The 23577-nt window shown below is 39.5% G+C and overlaps 2 protein-coding genes across 3 annotated transcripts in view; one reads left to right on the plus strand and one right to left on the minus strand.

Annotated features, from left to right (window-relative positions):
• The first annotated feature begins 7792 nt into the window (after positions 1-7792).
• Positions 7793-23577, plus strand: part of Cdc20b (cell division cycle 20B) — a 59553-nt gene continuing 43768 nt past the window's right edge. The window contains 4 exon segments of the mRNA XM_074077882.1: positions 7793-7924; positions 10433-10906; positions 11013-11096; positions 11336-11398. Coding sequence (XP_073933983.1) covers positions 7793-7924; positions 10433-10906; positions 11013-11096; positions 11336-11398 — 753 coding nt within the window.
• Positions 17683-22107, minus strand: Gpx8 (glutathione peroxidase 8 (putative)). Of its 2 annotated transcripts, XM_074077498.1 has the most exons (3): positions 21652-22087; positions 20887-21148; positions 17683-18192 (listed from the first exon to the last, which is right to left on the minus strand). In XM_074077498.1, exons 1-3 carry the CDS (start codon positions 21853-21855, stop codon positions 18029-18031), a joined length of 630 nt encoding a protein of 209 aa, XP_073933599.1. In that variant the 5' UTR covers positions 21856-22087; the 3' UTR covers positions 17683-18028. The 2 variants fall into 2 exon arrangements, with proteins under 2 accessions (XP_073933599.1, XP_073933600.1); XM_074077499.1 differs by lacking the exon at positions 20887-21148 and having other exon boundaries at positions 21652-22107.

Below are 23577 nucleotides of genomic sequence, written 5' to 3' on the forward strand. Positions count from 1 at the left end.
TGAACCCCTTGGGGGAGGAGAAGGGAGAGAGCTACTAGAAGAGCTCTCTAGGGCTGCGTTGTACTATAACACTGTAGATTCTAGCCATTTGTGACTGTTGAACACTTGGAACGCAAATGGCTTGAATTGAGATGACCTATAAGTGTAGAATAATACAAAGATAACAAAATATCTCATTAACAAATTTTATATTGATTACATGTAGAAGTGATAATTACACATATTAGGTTAAATAAAATATACTATTTAAATTAATTTTATCTATTTATTTTTTACTTCTCTTACTGTGACCTCCACAAAAGTTCAAATTATATATGTGGCTTGAATTTGATTTCTTCTTCTTCTTACAGATCTGGGGGTTGAACTCAGCTTTGTGCACTTGCTAGGCAGGTGCTCTCTACCACTTAGCCATTGTCACCAGCTTGAATTTCATTTCTATCTGGCACTTAAGCTGTAGAGCACATGAATTATAGTGGAAGCAGCACTTGATGGTGATAGGTGCACTGAGCATGTACTTCATGTCTGGTGCTATGCTAAGTGCTCTTAAGAATGTTTTACATGGCTGGCAGAGTGGCTCATGTGGTAGAGTGCCTGCCTAGCAAGTGTGAGGCCCTGAGTTCAAACCCCTCCTTCCCCCAAAAAGAAAAAAAACTATAAGAAAGCTTTACAGTAAAACTCTCTTATTACTCACATTTTGACTTGGAAATTGAAGCTAAGAGGTTTAATAATTGCCTGAGGTATCATAGCTAGTAAGAAGAGAGAGTATTTGAGCTAATCTGACACAATACTTTATTACTTCCTGGAATAACCTTTACTTGGAATCATAGAAAGAAGAGCAATGGTAGTGAACAGAGAGACTTTGATTCAAATTTTCAAGTCTTTCTTTTTCTTTATTTTTTTTTTGATGGTACTGGGGTTTGAATTCAGGGCCTCATGCTTGCTAGGCAAGTGTTCTACCACTTGAGCCATGCCTCCAGTCTCCAAACTTGCAATTCTATAATTGGGGAAAACGAGGCCAAGAGAAGTTAAGTGAATTGCCCCAAATTTATTGTATTTGAGTCTCACATGGCTTATTATCTCATTTAGCAAGGGGAAGGAGTCCTCTTTATGATACTGGCGTTTGAACTCAGGGCCCTGTGCTGGTAGGCACTCTCACATTTCAGCCATGCCCCAATTCTGCTCTTTAGGAAGCCAGAGAAGGCTGTTAGGCAGAGAAGGAAATGATCTATTGATCTATTCTTAAAAGAGATCACTGTGACTTTACTGTAAGAGATTAGACAAGGACAAGATCAGATATGTGCCAGCAGTTGGGCACCTGTGGCTGTAGGACAGGTGGCTTTAGCTTCCAGCTGCATCTCTTTACAGCTTTGTGGTGTGGACTTGACTAAGGGAAGATGCTCACACTCTTGTACAGAGTGTCTCTGAGTGGTGGGTCCCTGTCCCCTTCTCCACTGACTTGGGCCCTCAGGTGTCAAATACCTTCTCCTTTGGAATTCATTAGCCCTTTTACTCTCCCAGCTCTCAGGTGTCAGGCCAAAGAAAATCCATAAATGATGAAGCTACTCTGCTCATTTAGTGCTATTAGGAGAACAAGACCTCTCAAGACTACGAGTGTTTTTTTCTAGAGGACATCTGAATGGAACCTCATGCAGGTTAAAATTCCAAACTCAATATTTGCAATGGAAATGTATCTAGAGGAGAACCATCATTCTCATTGTAACTTTTTAGTTTTTCCCCCCAAATTATTTTACTTTTGTGAATATTTTACCACTTTTTTCCAACTAAAAAAGAATTCATAGCATATTGGACTAAGTTGATAGCAGTGAAGATGAATTGAACAGATGTAAGTGCAATTTAGGAAGTGTAATTGGCTTAACTTGATGATGGATTAGACATGGAGAAAGAATGAGATATCAAGAATGACCTCTAAAATCCTATCTTGTGTAAACTAAGTGGATTACAGCACATTGGCGTGTTAGTGAATACTGAAGAACTCAAGATTTGTGAGGAAGATGGTTCATTCAGTAATGGTGGAAGTTTGCAGGAAGGTGGAGCACCCTGGTTCTGGATTAGTCCATGCCACCTGAGATGTTTTATGGAGGACAGTGGTAGAAGCCGCCCTCTAGTGGTGATCTGATCCTGGTTTGTACTGTTTCATGAGCGCTTTTCCTCTGCCCTTCCCCAACTCGGTGTTCACTGATGCCATGTTCATAGCTTTAAATTGGCCATGGTTTGGGCCAATTTCTTCAAATCAGGTCTTCCCATACACACACAGCACTAACCTGCCGATAGTGATTTGCTAGCATACCAATGATAAGTTGTAAACATTTCAAAAGCCTAATAAGAATGATGAACAGCGGTGTTAACTAAGAAGGAAGAAATCAAGAATGTACAGTGTAGTTGAAGGGATGGAAAAAAAATTCAGGCAGGAATGAATGCTGAATAATCTCAGATATTACTTATTTTCATCGAGTAAGATAGAAAACGAGATTTACTGACTGGAGCAATGGGAAGTGATGATGAAAAGGATGGGGAGTGAGATGGAGTTTGGCAATTGAGACTGTAAAGGGATCCTTTCAGAAGCATAGCTATGGGACTAGTTTAGAACAATAGCTGAAAATTTGAACATATTTAAACGCTTGTTGAAAGAATTCAATGGAGAGGGAGAGGTTACAGATGAAGATAGATGGGGCTTATTACTACAGTATGAATCATGAGAAAATGGCTAAGTTACTGGAAAAATTAACCTTAGGAGAACAGATATGTTCACTATTACCTAGGAAGGAATGAAGAAAGATGGCCTTGGGCTGGAGGTATGGCTCAATTGGTAGAGTGCTTGCTCTATGAGAACCTGCTTTGCAAGCAAGCACAAAGCCTCATGTTCAAACCCCACTCCTACCTGCCCCGCTCCTCGTCCAAAAAAGGGTGGTCTCACAAGTTGGATTGCCTAGGAAATAGGAAATAGAGGTGGATTTATTTTCCTTAGATTTGCTTTCTCATTTATGATTTTTGACACAATTTTTAGGTAAATGCTTGGAGATTTTTCTGGATATGATTTCAGTGTCCATTATGCATTATGATACTCAAATGTGTTATCTGCTGTCAGAATCTAGATGCTTAAGATATCTAGTGTTTTAATAATTTCTACAAGGAACAAAGTCACATTTAACTTATGTTGTGCTTCATATAGACTTATGTATTTGTTACTCCTTTTTTTTTTTGGTTAGTACTGGGGTTTGTACTCAAGGCCTCATGTTTGCTAGGTAGGCGCTCTCTCACTTGAGCAACTCCGCCAGCCCTAGACTTAGGTATTTGAATGAACATTAAAAATTAAATTCTATAGATAGATTAAAAATTTTAAGAAGATCTGAAACAGTCTTATGTTCAAATTTAATATTTTTATTTTTATTTTATTTTATTTAGGTGGGACCGAGGTTTGAACTCAGGGCTTCACACTTGCAGACCAGTTGCTCTACCACTTGAGCCACACCTCTGGCCCTCAAATTTAATATTTTAAAGGTGACATAGTTTTTAAAAATAGTTTCAATTTATGAGAAGGAATGATGGTGGGGGGTGAACCTAACCAAGATATATTGGAAGCATATATGAAACCCCCTGTGCAACTAATATATGCTAACAAAAATGTTAAATAAAAAACTAGTTTCAATTTTTAAAAGAACAACTAAAACAAATTGAGAAAATAGCAAATGGCCTCATGAGGAAAACAATCTCATTTAATCAAAAAAACTTGGTATACTAAAAAGACTTAAAACATGTCATGATATTCCTGTCTCTTAGTACTGTTTAGAATTGTTCAGAGTAAAGACAAAGATACAGTGAAACAAACTGGAAATGGAATGACGTGAGAGGGGATTTGTGAAGCTCTCTTGTGTCGTGAAGGATCAGCTTGGATATCAGTGAGTCTTCCTCTTTTACTCAACAAAGACTGTTTTCCTCTTCTCTGTCTCCATACCACCACATTACCCACATTAACTCTTCAAAGGATAAAAAAAGACTTAGCTGTAGTCTTTGAAAATGCTTTAATTTTCCAATAAGGGTATACAGAACTTAAAACAAAAACAAATCAAGGAGAAATGTCTTCTTGAATATGAGCTATTTCATTAATGTTAAAATCTATGTAATAAGCAGAATGTAAGTGAAAAAAAAATTCTTGCATCAGAAATCACAGAGTATTATAGGCCAATTTTGTTCTTTGAATATGTTATCTCAATTAGAATGATAAGAGGATATAATGGTTTAAAAGAAATTGTGATAAAAACCTTAGCCATGGAACAATGCAAATTTTTAATGCGTTTTATAGGGTTTTTTGATTCTCATCTGTCACATCTGAGCCAACTGACTTTCAATGAAGGTAGCCAAATAATTTTAAAGGTAGAACTAAATCTAATTTTGCGAACTAATTTTGCTTGATTTATAGACATAAGTGAAACTTGGGATATTTCTTATAAATGCCTATATTAAAGAAAACAAACAAAACTAGCCAATCAGATGCCACCAATAAACTTACAATCAGGGGCTTTCTAGATCAAATAAGGCAACTGTGTAAGTAATAATGAAATGTTTTCTTTGCTTTACTTGCACTTTTTCACTAAAAGCCTTCCCTGTGTTCAACAGAGGATTCTCTGAACCACTTCTGGTTGGGAAGTTGTTCTCTTTATTATTTTTGTATTTCAGTCATGGTGCACAACTGATTATTAAACACCAAAAGAGGTAGATGATAGTTTACATTTATATTTGTAGGCATTATTCAATTTACTCAAACTTAATAAATTAGCTGTCATTTCTTAAAATCAAAATGAATTCCTAAACTTTTATATTTTGAAAGTCATCTTTTTTTTTTTCTTCTTCTTCTTTTTTTGGCAGTACTGTGGCTTGAACTCAGGGCCTCATGCTTGCTACGCAGGTAATCTGTCACTTGAGCCACTCCACAAGTCCTTTTTTGTACTGAGTATTTTTGAGATAGGGTCTCTTGAACTATTTGCTCAGGCTGCCTTCACACCGTGCTTTTGATCTCTGCCTCCTGAGTAGCTAGGATTACAGGTGCAGCCACTGACACCCATTGAAAGTCACCTTTTTTCATATATGTATATATGATATATATATAAAACGTAGCAGCTACAAGTGTTAACATTTTATATGTTATCTATGTATAAAATATATATTGATATCTAACTATATTTACCTATGTGGTTTTTTAAAATATAAAAGTAGTGGATTCTCTATGCTAAGGGTTGCTGTCTAGAGCCCAGGGCACTTCTCCTTTCAGATTAAGTCTTCCCAGATGTCAAGTTATAAACTTAAAGGTTGCTTGCTGACCACAAGGGGAACACACTTAAGTGGAAATGTGTACTCTAGTGACTTAACCATCAAGCTAGAGTAACTAAATGGAGTCCTCTGGATTTAGTATATTTCTACATATTGATTGGATTGAGTTCAGAATTTGTTCATCTAACACTTATTAATTACCTACTATGTGTCAGACCTACCATATGTAGGCTCTGGCTGTGAGGATGCTGTCTTCTGGACAAGTGCTTTACAGAGACACATTTATTATCCAAACACTTTTAAATTAGTCATCTAATTAACTAATTAGGGCCCTCACTTTATCCCAAGAGAAAGAAATTTATACTTTTAGGGGTTTATATTTTCCCTCTGTTCCTCATCATAAATCTGAATAGTCGACAATAATTAATTCATTTTTACAATTAAGGAATCTGCAACTGAAAGGGGGGAAATGACTTATTTCAAGTTTCACAGCCCTGGGGCCTCCCTTACTTTAAGAACTTTTGCTTTTTATTACACATTTTAACTCACACATTTCTAAAAATTTGATTGATCACATTCTAAGCATAGCCATATTAAAGCCTGTCTTTTGTGACTTGAGTATCCTAGTTTTCTGAGTTGGGAAAGTCCTAATCTCATCTATACATTGATTCAGTGAAGAAAATCTTGGCTGCAAATCTTACTCTGTACAAAGTACTGAGGTAATCTCTGAAGGGGACACAATGAGGAAGAGACAAGACCCTTGTACACACACACACACACACACACACACACACACACACACACACAAAATCTAAATGAAGAGACAGGAAAGAGGATCAAGTACCTTGGCACTGGCATAGAAAAAAGAAAGAAATTCTAACTAGCACAATTTGAGAAGGCTTTCTCTCTCTCTCTCTCTCTCTCTCTCTCTCTCTCTCTCTCTCTCTCTCTGTGTGTGTATGTGTGTGTGTGTGTGTGTGTGTGTGTGTGTGTGTGTAAGGGGGAGGAAGGAAGCTGAAATTTGAAGAGAAAGATATTGCCAGGAGAATATTGAGAAAAGACAGTCCAAAAATGAGACAGCCTCAGCAAAGGTCTGAAGGCCGGATGGTGTGGACATCAACTCCATTACAGGGATAGGCAGCATTGGTGGTAATATGGGAGATGATTCGAGAAGGACAGAGAAAGACTCAACCACAGAAGCCTCGTGCATGAGTTAGAGAACTTGGAACTCAATTGCAAGTGTAAGGAAGGGGTTTGGGGCAGGGGAGAAATATGGTCACCTCACAATAGTGTTTATTGCCTCATAGCGATATCACTGAATCTTCACTGCTTTACATAGTGCATGACACTTTCTGGGTACAAAGAAGTATCTTAAATGGAGTGGAGAGGATATAGATTGCAGGTTGAGTTAATAGTTAGGTTATTACTGCTCAAGATGAGGGCACATGCAATCAACACTGCAGAGAGGGGAAATGACTATCTTTCATACTTGGATTTGAGCACAGAGGAAAGGAAAGAAGGCGGATTTGACTCTCCCCCACCAGAAAGACAGTGATGTAGGCAACGGCATACAGAGAAGGAAATATAGATGGCTTGGGCAGAATGGGAAGGAGATTTTCCCTTCTGTTTTAGCGTCTGTTGCCTTGGAAGGGCTGATAGAAATGTAGTGAAGTACAGATTTTTAAGTCTTGAGCAACCAGCAGCCAGCTTTTCTTTGGGTAATAGTCTTCAAATGACTGGATTTGTATTAATTTCGGTTTGATATTTTCCTCACATTACCTTAAAATTGTGGAAAACTGTATTATTCGGGCAGTACCTTATGCATGCAGAGACAGAAAAAAATGCATTAAAGGAATAAACTCCCTGATTTTCATGTTTTAAAAGCTGGGCAACGTTGACTCTCCAACTCCCTTAATTGGGGTAAGGGTGAATTAATAAAAATTTGAAGGACAGGCCCTGTGCTTAGAAATCGGGCAGTAATAGAAGTATGTGAACTACTTATAGCTGAAAAAGATACTGGGCCATATAACCAGAGGGGACAGGCTACTGACGGTTCTTTGGTGGTCACTTTGCTGGAACCTTGGCAAGTGAAAACTTTCAAGGCGCTAGTGGAGTCTGCACCATGGGGATTCATCCATTCGTGAGCTGTCTTAACCCCGGGCAGCAGAGTGCTCGGAGGATACCAGGCCGGGACCGAGGATTTCCTCCCTGCTCTTCTCACTGTCCCCCAGCGCGCACTGCCACGCTCGGCTCCCCTTCTCGCAGTCCCGCCCGCCCCGACCCGCGCGTTTCCCCCGAGACCCCCCCGTCCCATCCCCCACCCCTGGCGGGGGCGCGTGCCGGGAACGTTGAAACCGCTCCGACCGTCCGTTTTCTCCTGCGGGCGCGCGTGCGCGGGAGCCGCAGGAGCGCGGGCGGGCGGCGGGCTAGGGAAATGCGGGAGCGCGGGTGAGCGCCGGCGGGCTTGGGAACCGCGAGAGCGCGGGAGCGCGGGCGGGCGCGGGAGATGCGGGAGCCCGGGCGGGAGGGAGCCGGGCACGCGGCGGGCGCGGGACCGCCTCGAGCCTGGCGGGAAGAGCCGTTGGAGTTGGACGTGGGGCGCTCTTCTGGCTGCGTTTCTGGAACAGAGTTGGATGCAGTGAAGTAGAAAATGCAAGTTACAAAACGATAAGTATAAACAGATCTCGCCTATGTAGCAGGAGTCCTAGGGCCAAGGTACCCGTGTGTCCACATGGACGGCACATGGATGTCATACGGATTTGTGGGAATGCATTGAGAAATGACTGCCTCGGCTCCGGAGGGAAGGGAGGCTGGGAGAGCAATGGAGGGAGTTTACTGTGTACACCGTACATTTTTCTGAGATCTTTAATGTTACTTAGAAAGAAAGTGTAACTGTGCAGTTGAAACAAAAAAGACCTGCCTTTGGGAAGCGTGGATGCCCCCTCGTTTCCCATTGGTGGGGAAATGCTGAGACTCGCAGGGCCATGACAAATTGGGAATCAACAAAACCTTTCCCACACTTTCCCTTCCCCACCGCTCATCTCTTCTGTCACCTTCTTAACTCTAAATCCGTCCAGCTGGCCATTGCCAGGGAATCTTCCTCACAGACTTTCTCTACCAGGCTTCCTCCTGCAAATCCGACTCCTGAAGAGGAAACATTTTGAATGATAGGCACACTAATTTTTGAATTAGACATTGATCCCAAACTGTATTTTGTAACATTAAGATAAAATGTTTAAGCCACTTAAACAGTAGTACCATAGTGGTTTTATTAGAATGACCACATGATATTAAATTTTAAAATGTTTCTACTTAGAATAATTTCAGACCTAGAAAAAAGTGACAAAAACAGTACAAAGAATTCCATTATATTCTTCCCCTAGTTTCCTCAAATGTAACATTTTCTAATCATAGTACAATGATCATAACTGCAAAGTTAGCATTACTCTAGTAAGTAATTAGATACTATTCAAGATTTTATATCCAACGAAAGTCCTTTGTTTTCTGGTGGAGGAGTCAATTCAAAACCTCATAATTCATGAAGTAGTCTACTTAGTTTCTTCTGATCTGTGATAGTTTTTTTCTTTTTTCATGACTATGACACTTCCTGAAGACTACTGACCAATTATTTTGTGGAATGTCCTTCAGTCTGGGTTTGTCTCATTATTAAATCCAGTTATGCATTTTGGGCAAGAATACCACAGAACAGAGGCTGCCCTTCTCAGTGGATTATATCAGCAGGTACAGGACACTAGTAGGTTTCCTTAACTTTGATCATTTGGTTAAGGCAATGTCTGCCAGTTTGTTTAGTGAAAGTTGTGATTTTTCTTTTTGTATTTAATTGTAGAGGTTAAATATCCCGACCATATGCACAATAATTTAAGCATTCATGATTCTTGAGTGCAACAGTTATTATTTATCATTCTGATAAATTTTAATCTGAATATTTAAATGAACAATAAGTTTTTAAAGGAAGATATTTAAATAATATTTTCCACTTACACTAGAAGGAGAAAGGGGTTTGGAAGGTGTGTATATATGCTGTGGAATTAGTGGCTAAATGTAATTGGTAAAAGTATTACTTGCAGATAACTGCATTCTAAGTGAATAATTCACTGTTCCTAGTATTTGTAAGGCATTGGATTCTAAAAATCCTAGTTTACATGGATTTAGGAGCTCATTACATGAACTGCTTTTATTATTTCCTTGGCACAAAATGGGTAAATGTAAAATATATTTAAAAATAGAGATAAAAAGAATTACATATTCCCAATGTATTCTAATCTTAGTTGACATTTGCAAAACTGACATTTTAAATTAACAATACACCTGACTCATCCAATGCCGGTTCACTTTATTTAGCCTCAATGTTTGCTGAAAGGATTTCCTGGAACTTGGAAGGAGCGAGCACTCCCTTGAATGCAGTGCACTGGAATCAGGACTCTTTGTGGGTGAAACAGAGATGTTTTCATCCAAGTTCTTTGACTATCAAGTATTCTCATAAATTTCACTTGAAGGTCAAGTTACCCTGTGCAACATTTTCCCTAACCTGTATCATTGAACCATGGGTCTTAGCCTTGATGTGTATTTTTCTTGCTTGTTCTGTCAAGGAAAGAAAGAATTAGAGTGAATCTTAGCTTTTTAAAAAATTATTTTTTAAAGCTCATTGACCCTCAGTTGTGCCTTTGAGCCCTTTCCCCAGAAAAATGCAGAAGCGTACGTATTGTACTACAGCAGAATACAATTCGATGTCAAAGGGGGTGGCTGGAGTGGGGTGTGTGACGGGGGAGGAGAAGCGGGCTGCCAGACTGGAGGCTTCCCAGACACCATTTACTTTCCTGCCATATGGCACAGCCAACCTCTTTTGGCAGCTCAAATGGGCAGCTGAGGCTGCAGCCCATCTGGCTCCTTATCTTCCCTCCAGGCCCCTCCGTCAACCCCCAGTCTCATCCTCTTCCCCCTTTATCACGAGTCCCCTGTCTGTTCAGCTTTCCTGCTGGCTCTTCACTCCGTCCTCTTGCAAACCTTTTTAGCAAGATCGCTCAGAAGCGCAGGTGACAGAATCCGGCCCCTTCCCGTTGCGGAGAGCAGAGAGAATTGGATGAATAAGTATGTCAGTGCTCCCCTTCCTGTGCTCTGATGACAGCACAGAAATCGCAACTGTTTGGAGACGGAGGACGCGTTGGCAAGCACGCCTAAACCGAGTGGTTCACAGAAGCTCTGCGGTCATCGGACCCAAGGCGGAGCGTTACAGCTCCAATCCCTGAAAAGCAGGATGGGGTGGAGAAAGCGGTGGAGGGAAAGGGCTCAGAACGCGTTAGAAGGAAGCATGTTTGTTTCTGGAAACGGAACCCGCTCCTTCTCCCGCCAAGCGCCCGCCGGCCTCCTGCGGCTGGCCCAGGCCCAGGCGCGCCACAGCCCGCGGCAAAGCTTGGCGCGGCACTGCGCGCCTCCGCCTGCGGCTGGGGGGCGGGGTGGCGCGCGGGGAATCCCTCCCGGGCCTGACGTCACGGAAGCGCTGGCCAATGAAAGGCGGGCGGGGGGATTCCCGCCCCGGCTGCCGCCCCGCGGGCTTTTTAAAGGGTACCCTGGGGAATACGGTGTAGGAGCGGTGGGAAGAGTGAGGGGAGATGGAGATCGGTGGTGAAATATGACGGCCCCGGAGGACGCGACCCTAGGGGTTTAAGCCTTAGGCGGGAAGTTTGGCTTAGCCCTGGGGGAACCAGAAGCGCTGGGAAGAGCCGGAGTCGGAGTGGAAGCTGGAGCGCACCGCCCGGCGCAGGGTCCCGACCGAGGAAGAGATGCTGTGGGTGAGTAACGCCCAACTCTCTAAAGGGGTTTCTTGTAACACCTGTTTAGCACCGAGAGAGGGGACAACTTTATAACCATGTCTTAATTTTGAGTTCTGTAATTTAGTTATGTTTTGGAGGTGCCTAATTGTTTTTAAAAAGGCGAATGCAGTTTGACAAGCATCTAGAAAAAAAATCCATACCTAATGTTTTGATTTTCCTAATATTTCTCTTTCAATGTGTTATCTGTCTTTTTAAAGGAGAATAGCATGCGGGTATTGTCCAAAGACATGAAGCAGAAGAGAAGTCAAGGTTCCCCCACGGTGAGTGTCCAGGGCTTGCTCTTGGTCGCTGTCGTTTTTCTGACCTTGAACAAACTAATTCTTGCTAGAGAAGGCATTTGGAGGAAATACGGAATAGTCTGAAAATATGAGAATTAAAAAAAAATCGATCTTTGTAAGTACAGAATCTAATTACATACTAAAGAAATTCAAGAAACTGAAGTTCTCTGACAAAGCTGAATGGCGCCTGCTAGTGTCTGTCTCAAAAGCAAAGGCTGACGCTTGGATGTGTCAGGTAGGCAGTGCATTGCCAGCTGGCTGTTAGAATTTCATCTTAACAGTTGCTGGTTGCACTCCCGTCTGTTGCATTCAGAACCTCGCTTCACAAAGAAACGGAAATAGTGCCATCTTGTGGACAAGGAGGAGAAGTGTCTTAACCCAGGACTCAGGTTAGCAATTAAAGTAGATCCAATGTAATACTTGTACCTATGAAAGACTACATCCGAAGGTCTGTAGTTTTTCTTGTAATCAGTGTAAAAATAAAACAAATTTAAATTTCTCTCCTCACGAACAACTCAAATTAAGTTTCTCGTCGCCATTTGCCATGCTTCTCTTTAGGCTAAATCACCTTCTTTTAAACCTTTTACTCATAGGTTCTGCTTTCAAACCCATCACCATTTTCATAGATTTTATAAATCTTTCTATATTCAAGTGGTGACACTGTGAACATAAACTGAACTTTCAGGATGAATTGACTAATGTTATCTATAGTGGAGAAAACTAATGACATAATCTTTAAATTCCTTTAATACTTTTTATTGATTTCCTCCAAATGTTGTTATAGTTATGTCTCATGTCTAGGGTATATATTATCATGATTCCTAGATATTCTACTGCCTAGTACAGACGACTGATCGTTTGGTCAGTAAATAAAAGTAACTTGAAAAGCTATTGTTAAGTAACTTTGTTAATTCATTTGTACTGCCATAACATATCTTCGTTAATCAAACTTTTAATTTGAAAAACCTAAGTGTAAGTATTATGAAAGTTTTAAAAATATTTAGTGTTTTGCAAATATTGACTTTTTTATTGTTTTGGAGAAATATGTTTTACCTATAAAATTTCTTTAATGTGATTATTAAGATTAAAGTTCTACCACTGTATTTCATATTACACACTTAGCCTCAGTGACGTCATGACCTGAGTCAGGCAGGCAGTGTACTGTTAGCTGGCTGCTTGGGTTGAGTCAGCAGCCACAGCTACCCTGCCACTTGCTTCTGGATAGATTTCGCTTGTCAATGAAGTGGATTGGTTACCTGTGTGTGATGGGTTGGCAGTGTATTGTTAGCTGGTTGAATTTATGAATGGCACCAGCTAACATACAACTGCTTTCTTATTGCATGTACACTGGACATCAGAGTGTAACTAAATCTGCAACTAATGTGTGTGTGTATATATATATATATATATATATATAAATTGCTATGAAGCGGGGCATTATTTACCATAATAGTTGTTATTACTATTGGGTTAATTACTTATAGTACAATGGACAATTTACAATGGTGAAAGAAGCATATGATTCATTTTATATTTTTGGAATCTTGGCTAGACACAAAGTAATTGTGATATTATGTATTTATTTTAAAAATTATTTTAAATTAAAGAATATAATGGCAGTTTGGAATAGAACGTCTCAAATGTTTCCCCCAAGTCTTCAACTAAGTCTTTGATATTCTTTCTGGGCCATCAGTTTCTTCCTATGGCAGTAGAGCAGGCCTCTATGACTACGTGTTTCTATCAGTTGAAGGGATAATTGAAGTTATTTTCCAGATGGGTCAGTTGACTAAAATATTTTCACTTGAAATATCAAGAAAATTGTGGATTATTTTTGATGGGACTTGGATTGAGTTGTTTGAAAGATTTGACTCAATTCTTCACTCCATTTTCTGTAAAATATTGTATATTGGTGTATACAGTATTTTGATGAGATCTAGTTTGTGAAGTGGAAGAACTGACCACAAATATTACTTTAAGTATTTTCTCATTCTGCTGCAGGCCATTTTGGCCATGGAGCAGAGTCAGATATATTGGGTCTCAGACATACGGTGTTCTCATGTGGACATTTGCAGCAAGTTGGTAGAACTCACTTTGGTGGTCTGGCCTACTAGTTATGCCCTAAATGAGATATGATAAATATAACACTCTCTACTATGTTAGATTGTAAGTTATTGGTAAAATAATTTTTATGCTTACCCTATTTAAATTTATTTCTATAACATAGGTTAAACAGATACTATCATTTGATTTTTATGTATTTTACTACTTTCAAATATCATCCTCTGCTTCTTGTTGCTCAATATCATTCTATGTTTAGGGTCTTTGTGTTTAAGGATCCTTCAGGTAAATATAATTTTCATCTTTTTTTTAAAGGTTAGGTTTCTATAGATAGTCACCTACCTGTCAATAAAAATAAAACCTACTAAATTTAGAAGGTTTGTCCTTTGTGCTTTAATGTTTTTAGAGTTAAAGAAGACATAAAATACCAATATTTGTGCTAAAGCAGAACACACACATATGTATATATGTATATCTTATTTATTTTTTTATGGTGCTGTGGATCCAACCTAAGGGGTTCGTGTATACTAGGCAAACTCTGCCACTGATCTACATCCAAGAATAAATATCTAAAGTTGTTCTTTAGTTTCATATTTCTTGAGATGATGAAAAATGAGGGAAAGATTGGAATGAAATGCAAGATAAACAGATCAATAGGTAAGGAGAAAAATTAAGATGTAAATTGGAAAAGAAAATGTTTCTGTAGAAGTGAGAGGGAAAAGGAGGTTCACAAGTTGGGAAGTCAGGCAATTGGAGGAAGAGGAAGAGGTAGGCTCTGCTTGTTCTGAAGTTTTTCTCACAGGTGGTGTCTCTTGGGACGGTCACTATGCCCTTCACTGGGATGGGGACATAACTGCTTCCTATCCCTGCCCTCTGAATGGCTTCCTTATTTGCTGCTCTTTATTCCCTCCAACGAGAATGTGTCAGCAAGGTCTGGCCTTAACAGTTTGTTTGCGGAAGGAGATGGGAAGTGGGGACGGAACGGCGGATTAGTTTCTAGGCATAACAGTTAGTAGCATTTTATTATTCCATGGAAAAGATGAGATCAATCCGAAAGCTAAATCTCAGCTCCACCCAAACATGTCATTTTTCTTTCAAAGAAATACTCCTAAGTAACATGATATTTTGTGCCGGGACCACTCAAGCCTTCAGCTCATGGTAGGCAGGTTTTCGAAACACAGTCAAACATTTTTAAAGAAAACATAGAAAATGCAATATTTGGTTTTCTTCTTGGGTTTCATGTTTCCCTCTTCTCCCTTTCCCTTCTCCTCTTTCCTCCCTCCTCTTTCCTTCCTTCCTTCCTTCCTTCTTCCTTTCTCTCTCTTCCCTTTCTGTTTCCTTTTATTAGAATATTTTCCTCCTTGAAATTGTCTGCAGACAGACCAGTTACATAATACATTTTAGTGTGATTAGGCAGTATACTGTTAGCTTTTCATAAACATAGACAAATGTGCATATACTTCACATTTTCATATAATCTGACAAAATAATATATTTATAATAAAAATAAGTATATGTGATATACTTTTTCTCTAGATTTTTCTCTTTGAAGATCCTTGATACCTTGATCCAAGTCTAATTTTTAGGAATTTTGGTGTGCTAGAGCTAGCTCTTACCGGTTTGAGAGAACCAATTATTAAATTTTCAGAAAATTTGCAAGCTAATTATTAAACCATTGGTAGATTGCAGTTGGCCACATGGGAGGGACATTTACACCATGGAAATCAGCAACTGCTGCAAGTTGGAATTCCTCCTCCAGAGAGTCTGTTGTTAAACTTTTATCAGCCACACCATAGTGATGCTCTGTGTACTAGAATTATTAAGAATTACATATACGCACATGTGTACACACTGTAGATATATACTTTAATGAAGTTCAACTTTCAGGGTGGATTTTTAGGCAAATTTATATTTATTCTAGCTCCCAACACTCTGCTGTTAACATCTGTCATGAGCTGATGATCAGGAGTTAGTATGGAGTGTTCCTCTCTACCTTCCAAATGAAACAAACCAAAACAAGCCTCCAAGTCAGTGAATGATTTACCTTGGTTAAAACACATTTGATTTTGTCCCTTTGTCATGAAGAGGACAGCTAAATATCCTCTTTTGCTCTTTTATAATGCTTGACATTTTTTCTGTTATACATCTTTGTTCAGGCAGCCTGTAGAAGTCTATGTTTAGGACTTTTTGATGCAAGACAAGATTTAAGAAAGACTGTTCAATTCAATTCAACTTGTCCTTAGAGTATTTGTCTGTGGTATTCACTTGTGACATTTGAGTTATGAGGGGCAGCCCTTCAGCAAATGACTCTACTGTTTCAGTATACATCCACCAGTTGTGGGGGAACACCTGGGTTTCCTTTCTTTCAAGGCAATACACAGGACACACTTTTAAACCCCACCTGCCTACTCTGCGTGCCCAAAGTTTATGGGGAGACTGAAGACTGTAGGGTTGGAGACATGTAAGCAAAGACACCCATCTTATTTGGCTTTGGAGAGAGGTAGTGACTTCAGTCAGGGTTTGCATGTGAATCACATTCACTGACAGTCAAGGTCACTCACTCCTGGTGCAGCTGTTACCATCCACCTGGCAGCGTGGAGCCTGCGTTGCCTGTGTCATACTGGCATGTACAGTTCTGCTCACTCCCCTAATGTGTGCATATGACTCCTCTCCCCCACTGGTGGGCCCTGTTATTGGGGGGGGTCAGGAATGTTAGGGGTGCAACACTTGGAGGGGTTGTCTGATCAAAATTTTCCTCAGAGGCTCAGAATTCAATGTGCTACTAGGCTGCTGGGGTAAAATTGCAAAGAACAGATAGATTTGTACCTGCCCGCTGCTTTGCCCATAATCCAGGTTAGCTCTGACTTCTTTTCTGGTTAAGTTTGATCATTGAATTTAGAGTTGCAAGGGCCCCTTTTGTTCCACTTGCCTTGGCTTAGTTTACAGGAGAGAGAAAGTAGTAAGTGACTCACCCTCCTGAAGTCCTGCAATGGGGCGAGGGGGACACAGGCTTGCTGACAGGAGTCTGGCATTCCTGAGACTATCTCTGTGAATCTTTGTTACTTCTGATGGAAACCATACTCCCCTTCCCCTGAAGAGCTTACTAAACACATTCCTATCTGGGTGACTGGATTTGTACTTTGATGCAGAGGTGCTCCAGGAAACATTTTTTCTTAAGAACTATAGTCAAGGTTAAGAACTATATATATATAGTTCTTAAGAACTATAGTCAAGAAATATAGAACAAGGTAACGACACACTGTGGTGGCATTACTGAATTCACAAAAATGTCTTCAGTTTCTTGCATCAGGCCCCAATTTGGCAGTTAAGTCATGGGTTAAATTGGATCTCCTTCCTTCTTAGCCAGAATTTACATGCTTGTAATTTCAAATGCACATATATGCATACCCAGTCCTCATATTTAGTTCTTTTATGCAATGACTGTATATTTCATGGGGCAATAATTAACCTTCACCAAATTGGCAGATGGCCTTGTTAATCCTTACAAGGTTGATAAAATATAAAAGGCTTCAGGAGAAAAATTACAGTGTCTCTTCCAAAAGGCCTACATTTTAGGACTTGTGTCTCTTTTTAAAAAAATCAGTGTACATTAACTGTATAAAGGGGTTTCAAGTAGTGATATTCCCATAAGATACTTTGGTCAAATTCAACCCCCCCCCAATAATCTTTTTATCCCCCCGTTTTGAACAATTTTAACAGATTTCATTATTCTATTTTCTTATATACATGTGAAGTACTTCGATCATATTCATACCCTCCCCCCCATTACTTTCTTGTCCTCCCTCCTTTTGCACATTACAGTTTTGACTGTTGGGGTTGATTTTTACTATTCCAGCTCAGAATGATGCTGCACTGAACTCTTTCCAAATGGCTAACTTAGTCTAAATATAATAGCAGCTCAAATCAACCTGTAAGAAGCCAACCTGAATGGTCATGTATCCATCCCCTTTTCCCTACACTTGGGATTTTTACTTGAAATTAAAGGCTTCACTTATGGAGACTGAATTGCTTCTAGAAAAAATAATGGCGAGAGACAAAGGTTGCAAATAATGAAGGCTTTTTGAAAGATTGTAATACCATTCATAAATGACTATTTGGCTAGATAATGGTAAAACACTAGAAACCTGTTCTTTAAAAAACAAAATCTTGTACGTGAAACAAAAACAAATAAGGATTTGAATCTATGCTTTATGCTTTTCAGTACTTATGTTTTATTACAACATTGCCACTTATAGTTAGTTACTCCAAAAATTTCAGTCATACACAGTGTTCTCGAATCCAAACAGTGGCCTTTGGGTATTGACTTTTCTGTAAAGTACAATCCTAGAAAATGTCAAATTGAACAATAGGATATTGAAGAAAAACCATTGGGTACCATGGCTATCCTGAGGACATTCATTACCACTTCTAGTAAGACAGCATAAAAATATCATCCTTCAGCACCACACTTAATTGTCAAAGTATTTAAAATGAGAACGAATCCTCCAGACATCTCTCTGCCTGAGGATTGCATTAGAATGCTTCATGGCCTTTTCATAGATCCTCCTTCTTTTTTATGATGATTTGTCCAATCAGCTGTGATATGTGTGGCTTGATGGCCTCAACAGGCTCCTCCGGCCTCCAGAACTTCACAACTTGACCCTCAGGGTTGACCAGATACTTCCAAAAGTTCCACTTTGGTTCCTTCTTTGAAGAATCTAAAACATTCAGAACATATTTTCATGAGTATAATTTTATTCATTGTCAAGATTTTCATTTATATTAGTATTTGCATAAGTGACAACTTTAGAATTAGACTGTAGGATTGTCATAATATCAAAAACAAAATGAAAAACCCAAACGGAGCAGAACTCAAGGCTTGAGGAACCAGATTTCAATATACTTGATGACCTCACTGAAATGAAACAAAGAAGCGTATTTTAAATTTGTTGATGTAAACAATTTTCTTCCCTCCCTTCCTCCCTCCCTCCCCTCCTTCCCTCTTCCTTCTTCCTTCTTCTTTCCTCCTTCCTTCCTTCCCTCCTTCCTTTCCTCCTTCTTCCTTCCCTCCCTCCCTCCTTCCTACCTTCCTCCCTCCCTTCCTCTCTTCCTCTCTTCCTCCCTTTTTCCCTTCCTCCCTTCCCTCCTTCCTGTTCTTTCCTTTTTGACAAGGTCTTGCTATGTAGCCCAGGTTGGCTTTAAGCTTGTGATCCTTCTACCTCAGTCTCCCAAGTGCTGGAATTATAGCTATGTATCACCATGCCTGGCGAGATCTAAAAAAATTTCTAAAAGAACTTTACTTTGTCATCAACTCAAAACTTTCAGTTCTTGTTGGGTGCAATGGCTTACCTTAGCTACTTAGAAGGTGGAGATCAGGAGCATTGCAGTTTGAGGCCAGCCTGGGCAAAAAAGTGAGACCCTCATCTCAATGAAAAAACTTGGGTATGGGTGTATGTGCCTGTAATCCTAGTTACAAGGGAGGTGTAACAGTGTAAATTAGGACTGATATCTAGGCTGACCTGGGCAAGAAAAGCAAGATCCTACCTAGCAAAAAGGACCAGAGGTGAGGTTCATGTTGTAGAGCAGCTGCCTAGTAGGTTGAGATGCTGAGTTCAAACCCCAGCTGCCAAAAACAAATGAACAAACAAACCACAAAGCAAAAAACAAAACAAGTCTGTCAGTTCTTAACATTTTTAAAGATAAAATGTTCTAAGGGTCCTTGGTGATGGGTTTCTATGGTTACTTTTCATATTCACTACATTCATGTTTTTAATATTGTTACATTGCTAAAAATGGTAAGGAACTCTAAACATCTTATTTTGAGAAATAATACTATTCTTTTGATAAACCTACATTTATGTAAGAAAAGTGGATTTTTTTCACTTATATCACCCAGGAATGATGTTCGATTGTAGATGAGCATGAGAAAGCTGCAATAACTGAAACTAGAATTATCAAATACTTACCATGAGCCTCATAAGGTATGCTCAGTGCTTTAAATGGATCTCTCATTTCATCTCTATAGCAGCCCTTGGAGATGGGTGCTATTATTATCCCCATTTTGTAGAGGAAGAAAATGGAGGCCTGGCTTCCACATCATGTAGCTAGTGCATGGGAGAGCCAGCATTGATATCTAAGCCTTCTTCCTCCAGGGCGGTGCCCCTCACCTCTGGGCTCTTCTACCTTCCCCATCTAAGTTGAGTGAAACCTAACATCGCTATTACTGCTTTGATGACACAAAGTACGCAGGGATTTTTGGTGATAAGGAAGAATAACCTACAAGCTAGTGCACTCAAGCATTAGGCCTGTAATGAGGAATGATTAGCTCAAGGGAGGAGCTCTGGCTTTTCTTTCCTCAGTGACCCCAGAAGTAAGAGGACTAAGACTTCACTCTGGTTGCTATTCTCATAGTGTTAGGAATAATATCAGCTTTCCCTAAAATTAAACACAATGTTTTTAGAAGATTCTGATGGCACACTTACATAAAATATTAAAGAACATCTTGTTTGATATGCTGGATGTCATAATTTCATCAAAACTTAAGTTATTTACAGTAAAAACGGGCTGAAGATATCATCAAAGTAAGTTAGATAAGAGAACATTAGCTGGATGTTCTGTAGAGTAGTGTCTGGCACCCAGGAAGCAGTGTGTATGTATTTTACTATTAACACACTTAATCCTCTGAAAAAATCATGGGAGGTAGGTATGTACTACTTACTGCCACATTTTACAAATGAGGCACACAGAAGTCATGTGCCTGAAGTCACAAAGCAAAAGCAACTGAACAAGGGTTTGAACCCAGGTAGTCTGATGCCAAAGCCTGTACTGTTACTGTACCATAGTGCCTTTATGCTTGAAAAGTCTTAAATAAATTTTTGTGGCTAGTTTAACTGTAGAGAAAGCCTAACATTATTGCTTTCTGAAAAAAACCAAGTTATATTGTTTTGGATTTTAGCAATACCCTGGTAAACTGGGATATTCAGCTTTGAGGATAATGTCTCAGATAAGAAGGGCAACATAAAATTAACCAGAGAGACACGTTCAGTTAATAATGCTCTTCCATGAATATTCATGAAATGTACAGTTTTAATTTGCACAAGGGACTTTGCTCCAAAAGCTAGTTAAATGACAGAAGTGAGACATTTTGTGAATACAGCCATGATCACACTTCAAGTAATCTTAAGAAGGTGGTCATAAGGAATAAAATTCATTGCAATAGAACTCTTTTGCCATAAAAACATTGATTTCAGGCAACATAGCTTCTAGAAATTTACAAAAGATAAGATTCTGGCTCTTTGTTAATGTTTTCCAGAAAACATTTCAATGAAATAGCAAACATGGTCCTGGCATTTTTTTTTTTTAAACAAAAAGCAACAGAATACATTATGCTGCTGAGGCAGGTAGATATTTACCAACAAGAAATCTAAAAGCAGGTTCTGCTTCAGGCCCAAGAATCTTGATCTTGTGGAAGATGGGGAATGAGACGCCGTAGCTTTTCCTTACGAAAGATTCTACTTCCTCGCTCCTCCGGGGCTCCGATTGTCCAAACTGATTGCAGGGAAAAGCCAAGACACTGAAGTGATAGGGCCCGAACTCTCTGTGCAGCTCCTTCAGCGCTAAGTAATTTCTGTCTGTGAGCTGGCAGTCGCTAGCCACGTTGACAACTAGTGAAACCTCCCGGAAAAAGAAAAAAAGGCCAACCGGAAAACGAAACACAAGATTAAAAAAAAAAAAAAATCCTACAAACAGTTAAAATCCTAAAACCATTTGAGAAGAATACAGTCTCTGACAGATGGTTATTGCATATTTTTAGATATATCCAACTTTATTGAAAATCATAACCCAAATGTATGAGTTAAACCCTGATAGAGTGCTTTTTAATGTGGTTAGATTATAGAACTAACTTTGATTAATAAATGTCACCATATTCACAGTACTAACCATAAGCATTTTATAGACAACTTAAAAGTCTTAATTCAGCACAAAAGTTAAAGCATTTTTGAGAAAAATAAGTTTATCAATTAGACGTATACAAGGTCTGATAACCAGTGATGTACTCATATTAATACTTCGAAGGTCAAATTTCACTTACGACTATGTAACCGCCAAGAATTTATTAAGCGAAGAAGCAGAGACGTGGAGGACAATAGACACGAAAACCAGAAGATGCGACTTACTTTGCCTTTGAACTTCTCCAGAGAAACGGTTCTTCCTTTGGCATCCTTCACTTCAAAGGCATAAAAGCTGTTGATTTTTGGTTTCAGGAATTTTAATTGTAGGAGAAAAAGCATCACTGTGCATAGAACCATGGAGAGCAAAGCTGCAAATACCTTTGCTTTGGGTCCGGAATATTTTAATGGGTGAACAGCAAGAGGCTCCATTTTGGAGGATTGGAGAGGGAATCTCAGCAGACTGGAATTCAAGGAGGAGCTGAAACTTGACACCCGCTTAGTTTTACGGAAACCCAAAAGGATAGACTGCTAAGGAATAAACAGACCCTTCCCAGAAGGGAGATGGAGTGAAACTACCGAAAGAAAAAAGAAACTCCACAGAATTTCAATGTATTTGTAAGTGAAATTGCAAATTTTGCCAGAAAAATCAGAGTATTTTTGGTAGTTCTGTAACACCCTTCCTAGAAAGAAAATATTTCACCAGAAGGTGGTGCTCTTGTAATTTGAAAACTTGGATTGCTCACTGCTCTGGTAAGCATCCTGTGTATTTATTGAGCAAAAGATTGGATGTAGAGGCCTGGGTATAATACCCAGGAGAAGTTGAGAGTATAGATTAAATGTAATCTATTCATAGATCATGTTTGGTGATGTATGACCAGAAGGAACTTAATATTTTATGTGTAGGCTATCCATGCCATATGAGTTCAAGGAATTTATAGTAGGAAGAGCAATGAAAAAGCTGAAAAGGCTATTTTATTTACTTCATTTTATTTCATCTACCTAAGGCAAACAAGTGTCGGGTGAAAACAGTGAAGGCATGAACATCTTCCTCTATCATAAACTACAGTCCAGTGTTTTTATATAAAAAATTTTATTGTGATCCCAGTAAGATACGTACTTTATAACATAACTGAGTACACACACACACACACACACACACACACACACACACACACACACAGAGGAGTTTCATGAGATCATACTTCTCCTTTAAACTGCAATACACCCTGGTTGTGACCTGTGAAAATGACTTTGTGATTCATCAACAGGCTGCAACCCCTGTAGATGGAAAAATACTGAACTGAAGCAGCATTTTAACAGTTAAATAAGAAAATTCTATCAAATATCCCAAACCAGAAACCTCCAGACCCACCTCTTCTTGGGCACGTCCAATAACTGCTTTATGTTTACCTCTGGCAGTTGCTTGATGCAGGAGGTCCCACTTGGCTGTTGCTAAACGTCATGAGCTTTTAGGGGTAGGATGGGGAGGCAGTGACAGCTGCCTGTCCTAAGGTCCAGGGTTCCCTCGTCTTAGAATCTGTTGTGTGAGACACAGCCAGTTATGAGCTCAAGTGCTGTCCACTTGGGCCTGACCATTCATGTCATGTCATGATGTGTTTCTAGAAAGTGTGGCGGGAGCTGAGAACCTTGTGGGAGTGGCTTTCCTGTCCCTATTGGATTGGATCTTTAGAGCACCTGCTCCCTGCTTCTGTGGTCTATGTTTTTGGGGTAGTTGAGCAAAGCCTACAGTTTAGGCTTAATCTTAGGTAAAACCTGCAAGAGAAACCACTTTACTCCCTCATTACCCGATAAGGATGGATGCAATAGAGCTGGGCATGGTGGTTCACACCTGTAATCCAAGCACTCAGGAGGCTGAGGTAGGAAGATTGAGTTTGCAGCCAGCCTGGGCTATATAGTGAGACCTTGTCTCAAACAAAACCCAAACAAAACAAAAGGAAGCAAAAATCCAATAACATCAAAATCCCAAACAAACAAGAATGGATACAATACAAAAGTGATTATGCAGAAACTATTCTTTCAAACTTTATTTCTAGTACAGAGCAAAAATATGTTGTCACTTCTTAAGTATGATAATTTTACTTTGCTGAATTCTGAATGAGTTTTTAGATATAGTTCCTGTATTTCTAGGAC

The sequence above is a fragment of the Castor canadensis genome, chromosome 6 (assembly GCF_047511655.1).
Source record: "Castor canadensis chromosome 6, mCasCan1.hap1v2, whole genome shotgun sequence".
NCBI classification, from domain to species: domain Eukaryota; kingdom Metazoa; phylum Chordata; class Mammalia; order Rodentia; family Castoridae; genus Castor; species Castor canadensis.

Excerpts from the sequence above, each read along its gene's own strand:
- Gpx8 (XM_074077498.1), bottom strand. The coding sequence starts at position 21,855 with ATGGAGCCTCTTGCTGTTCACCCATTAAAATATTCCGGACCCAAAGCA. Across the intron at positions 21,149-21,651 it reads TGGAGAAGTTCAAAGGCAAA|GTTTCACTAGTTGTCAACGT; the intron begins GTAAGTCGCATC and ends TTTTTCCGGGAG. Across the intron at positions 18,193-20,886 it reads TGCTTTTAGATTTCTTGTTG|ATTCTTCAAAGAAGGAACCA; the intron begins GTAAATATCTAC and ends TGAATGTTTTAG.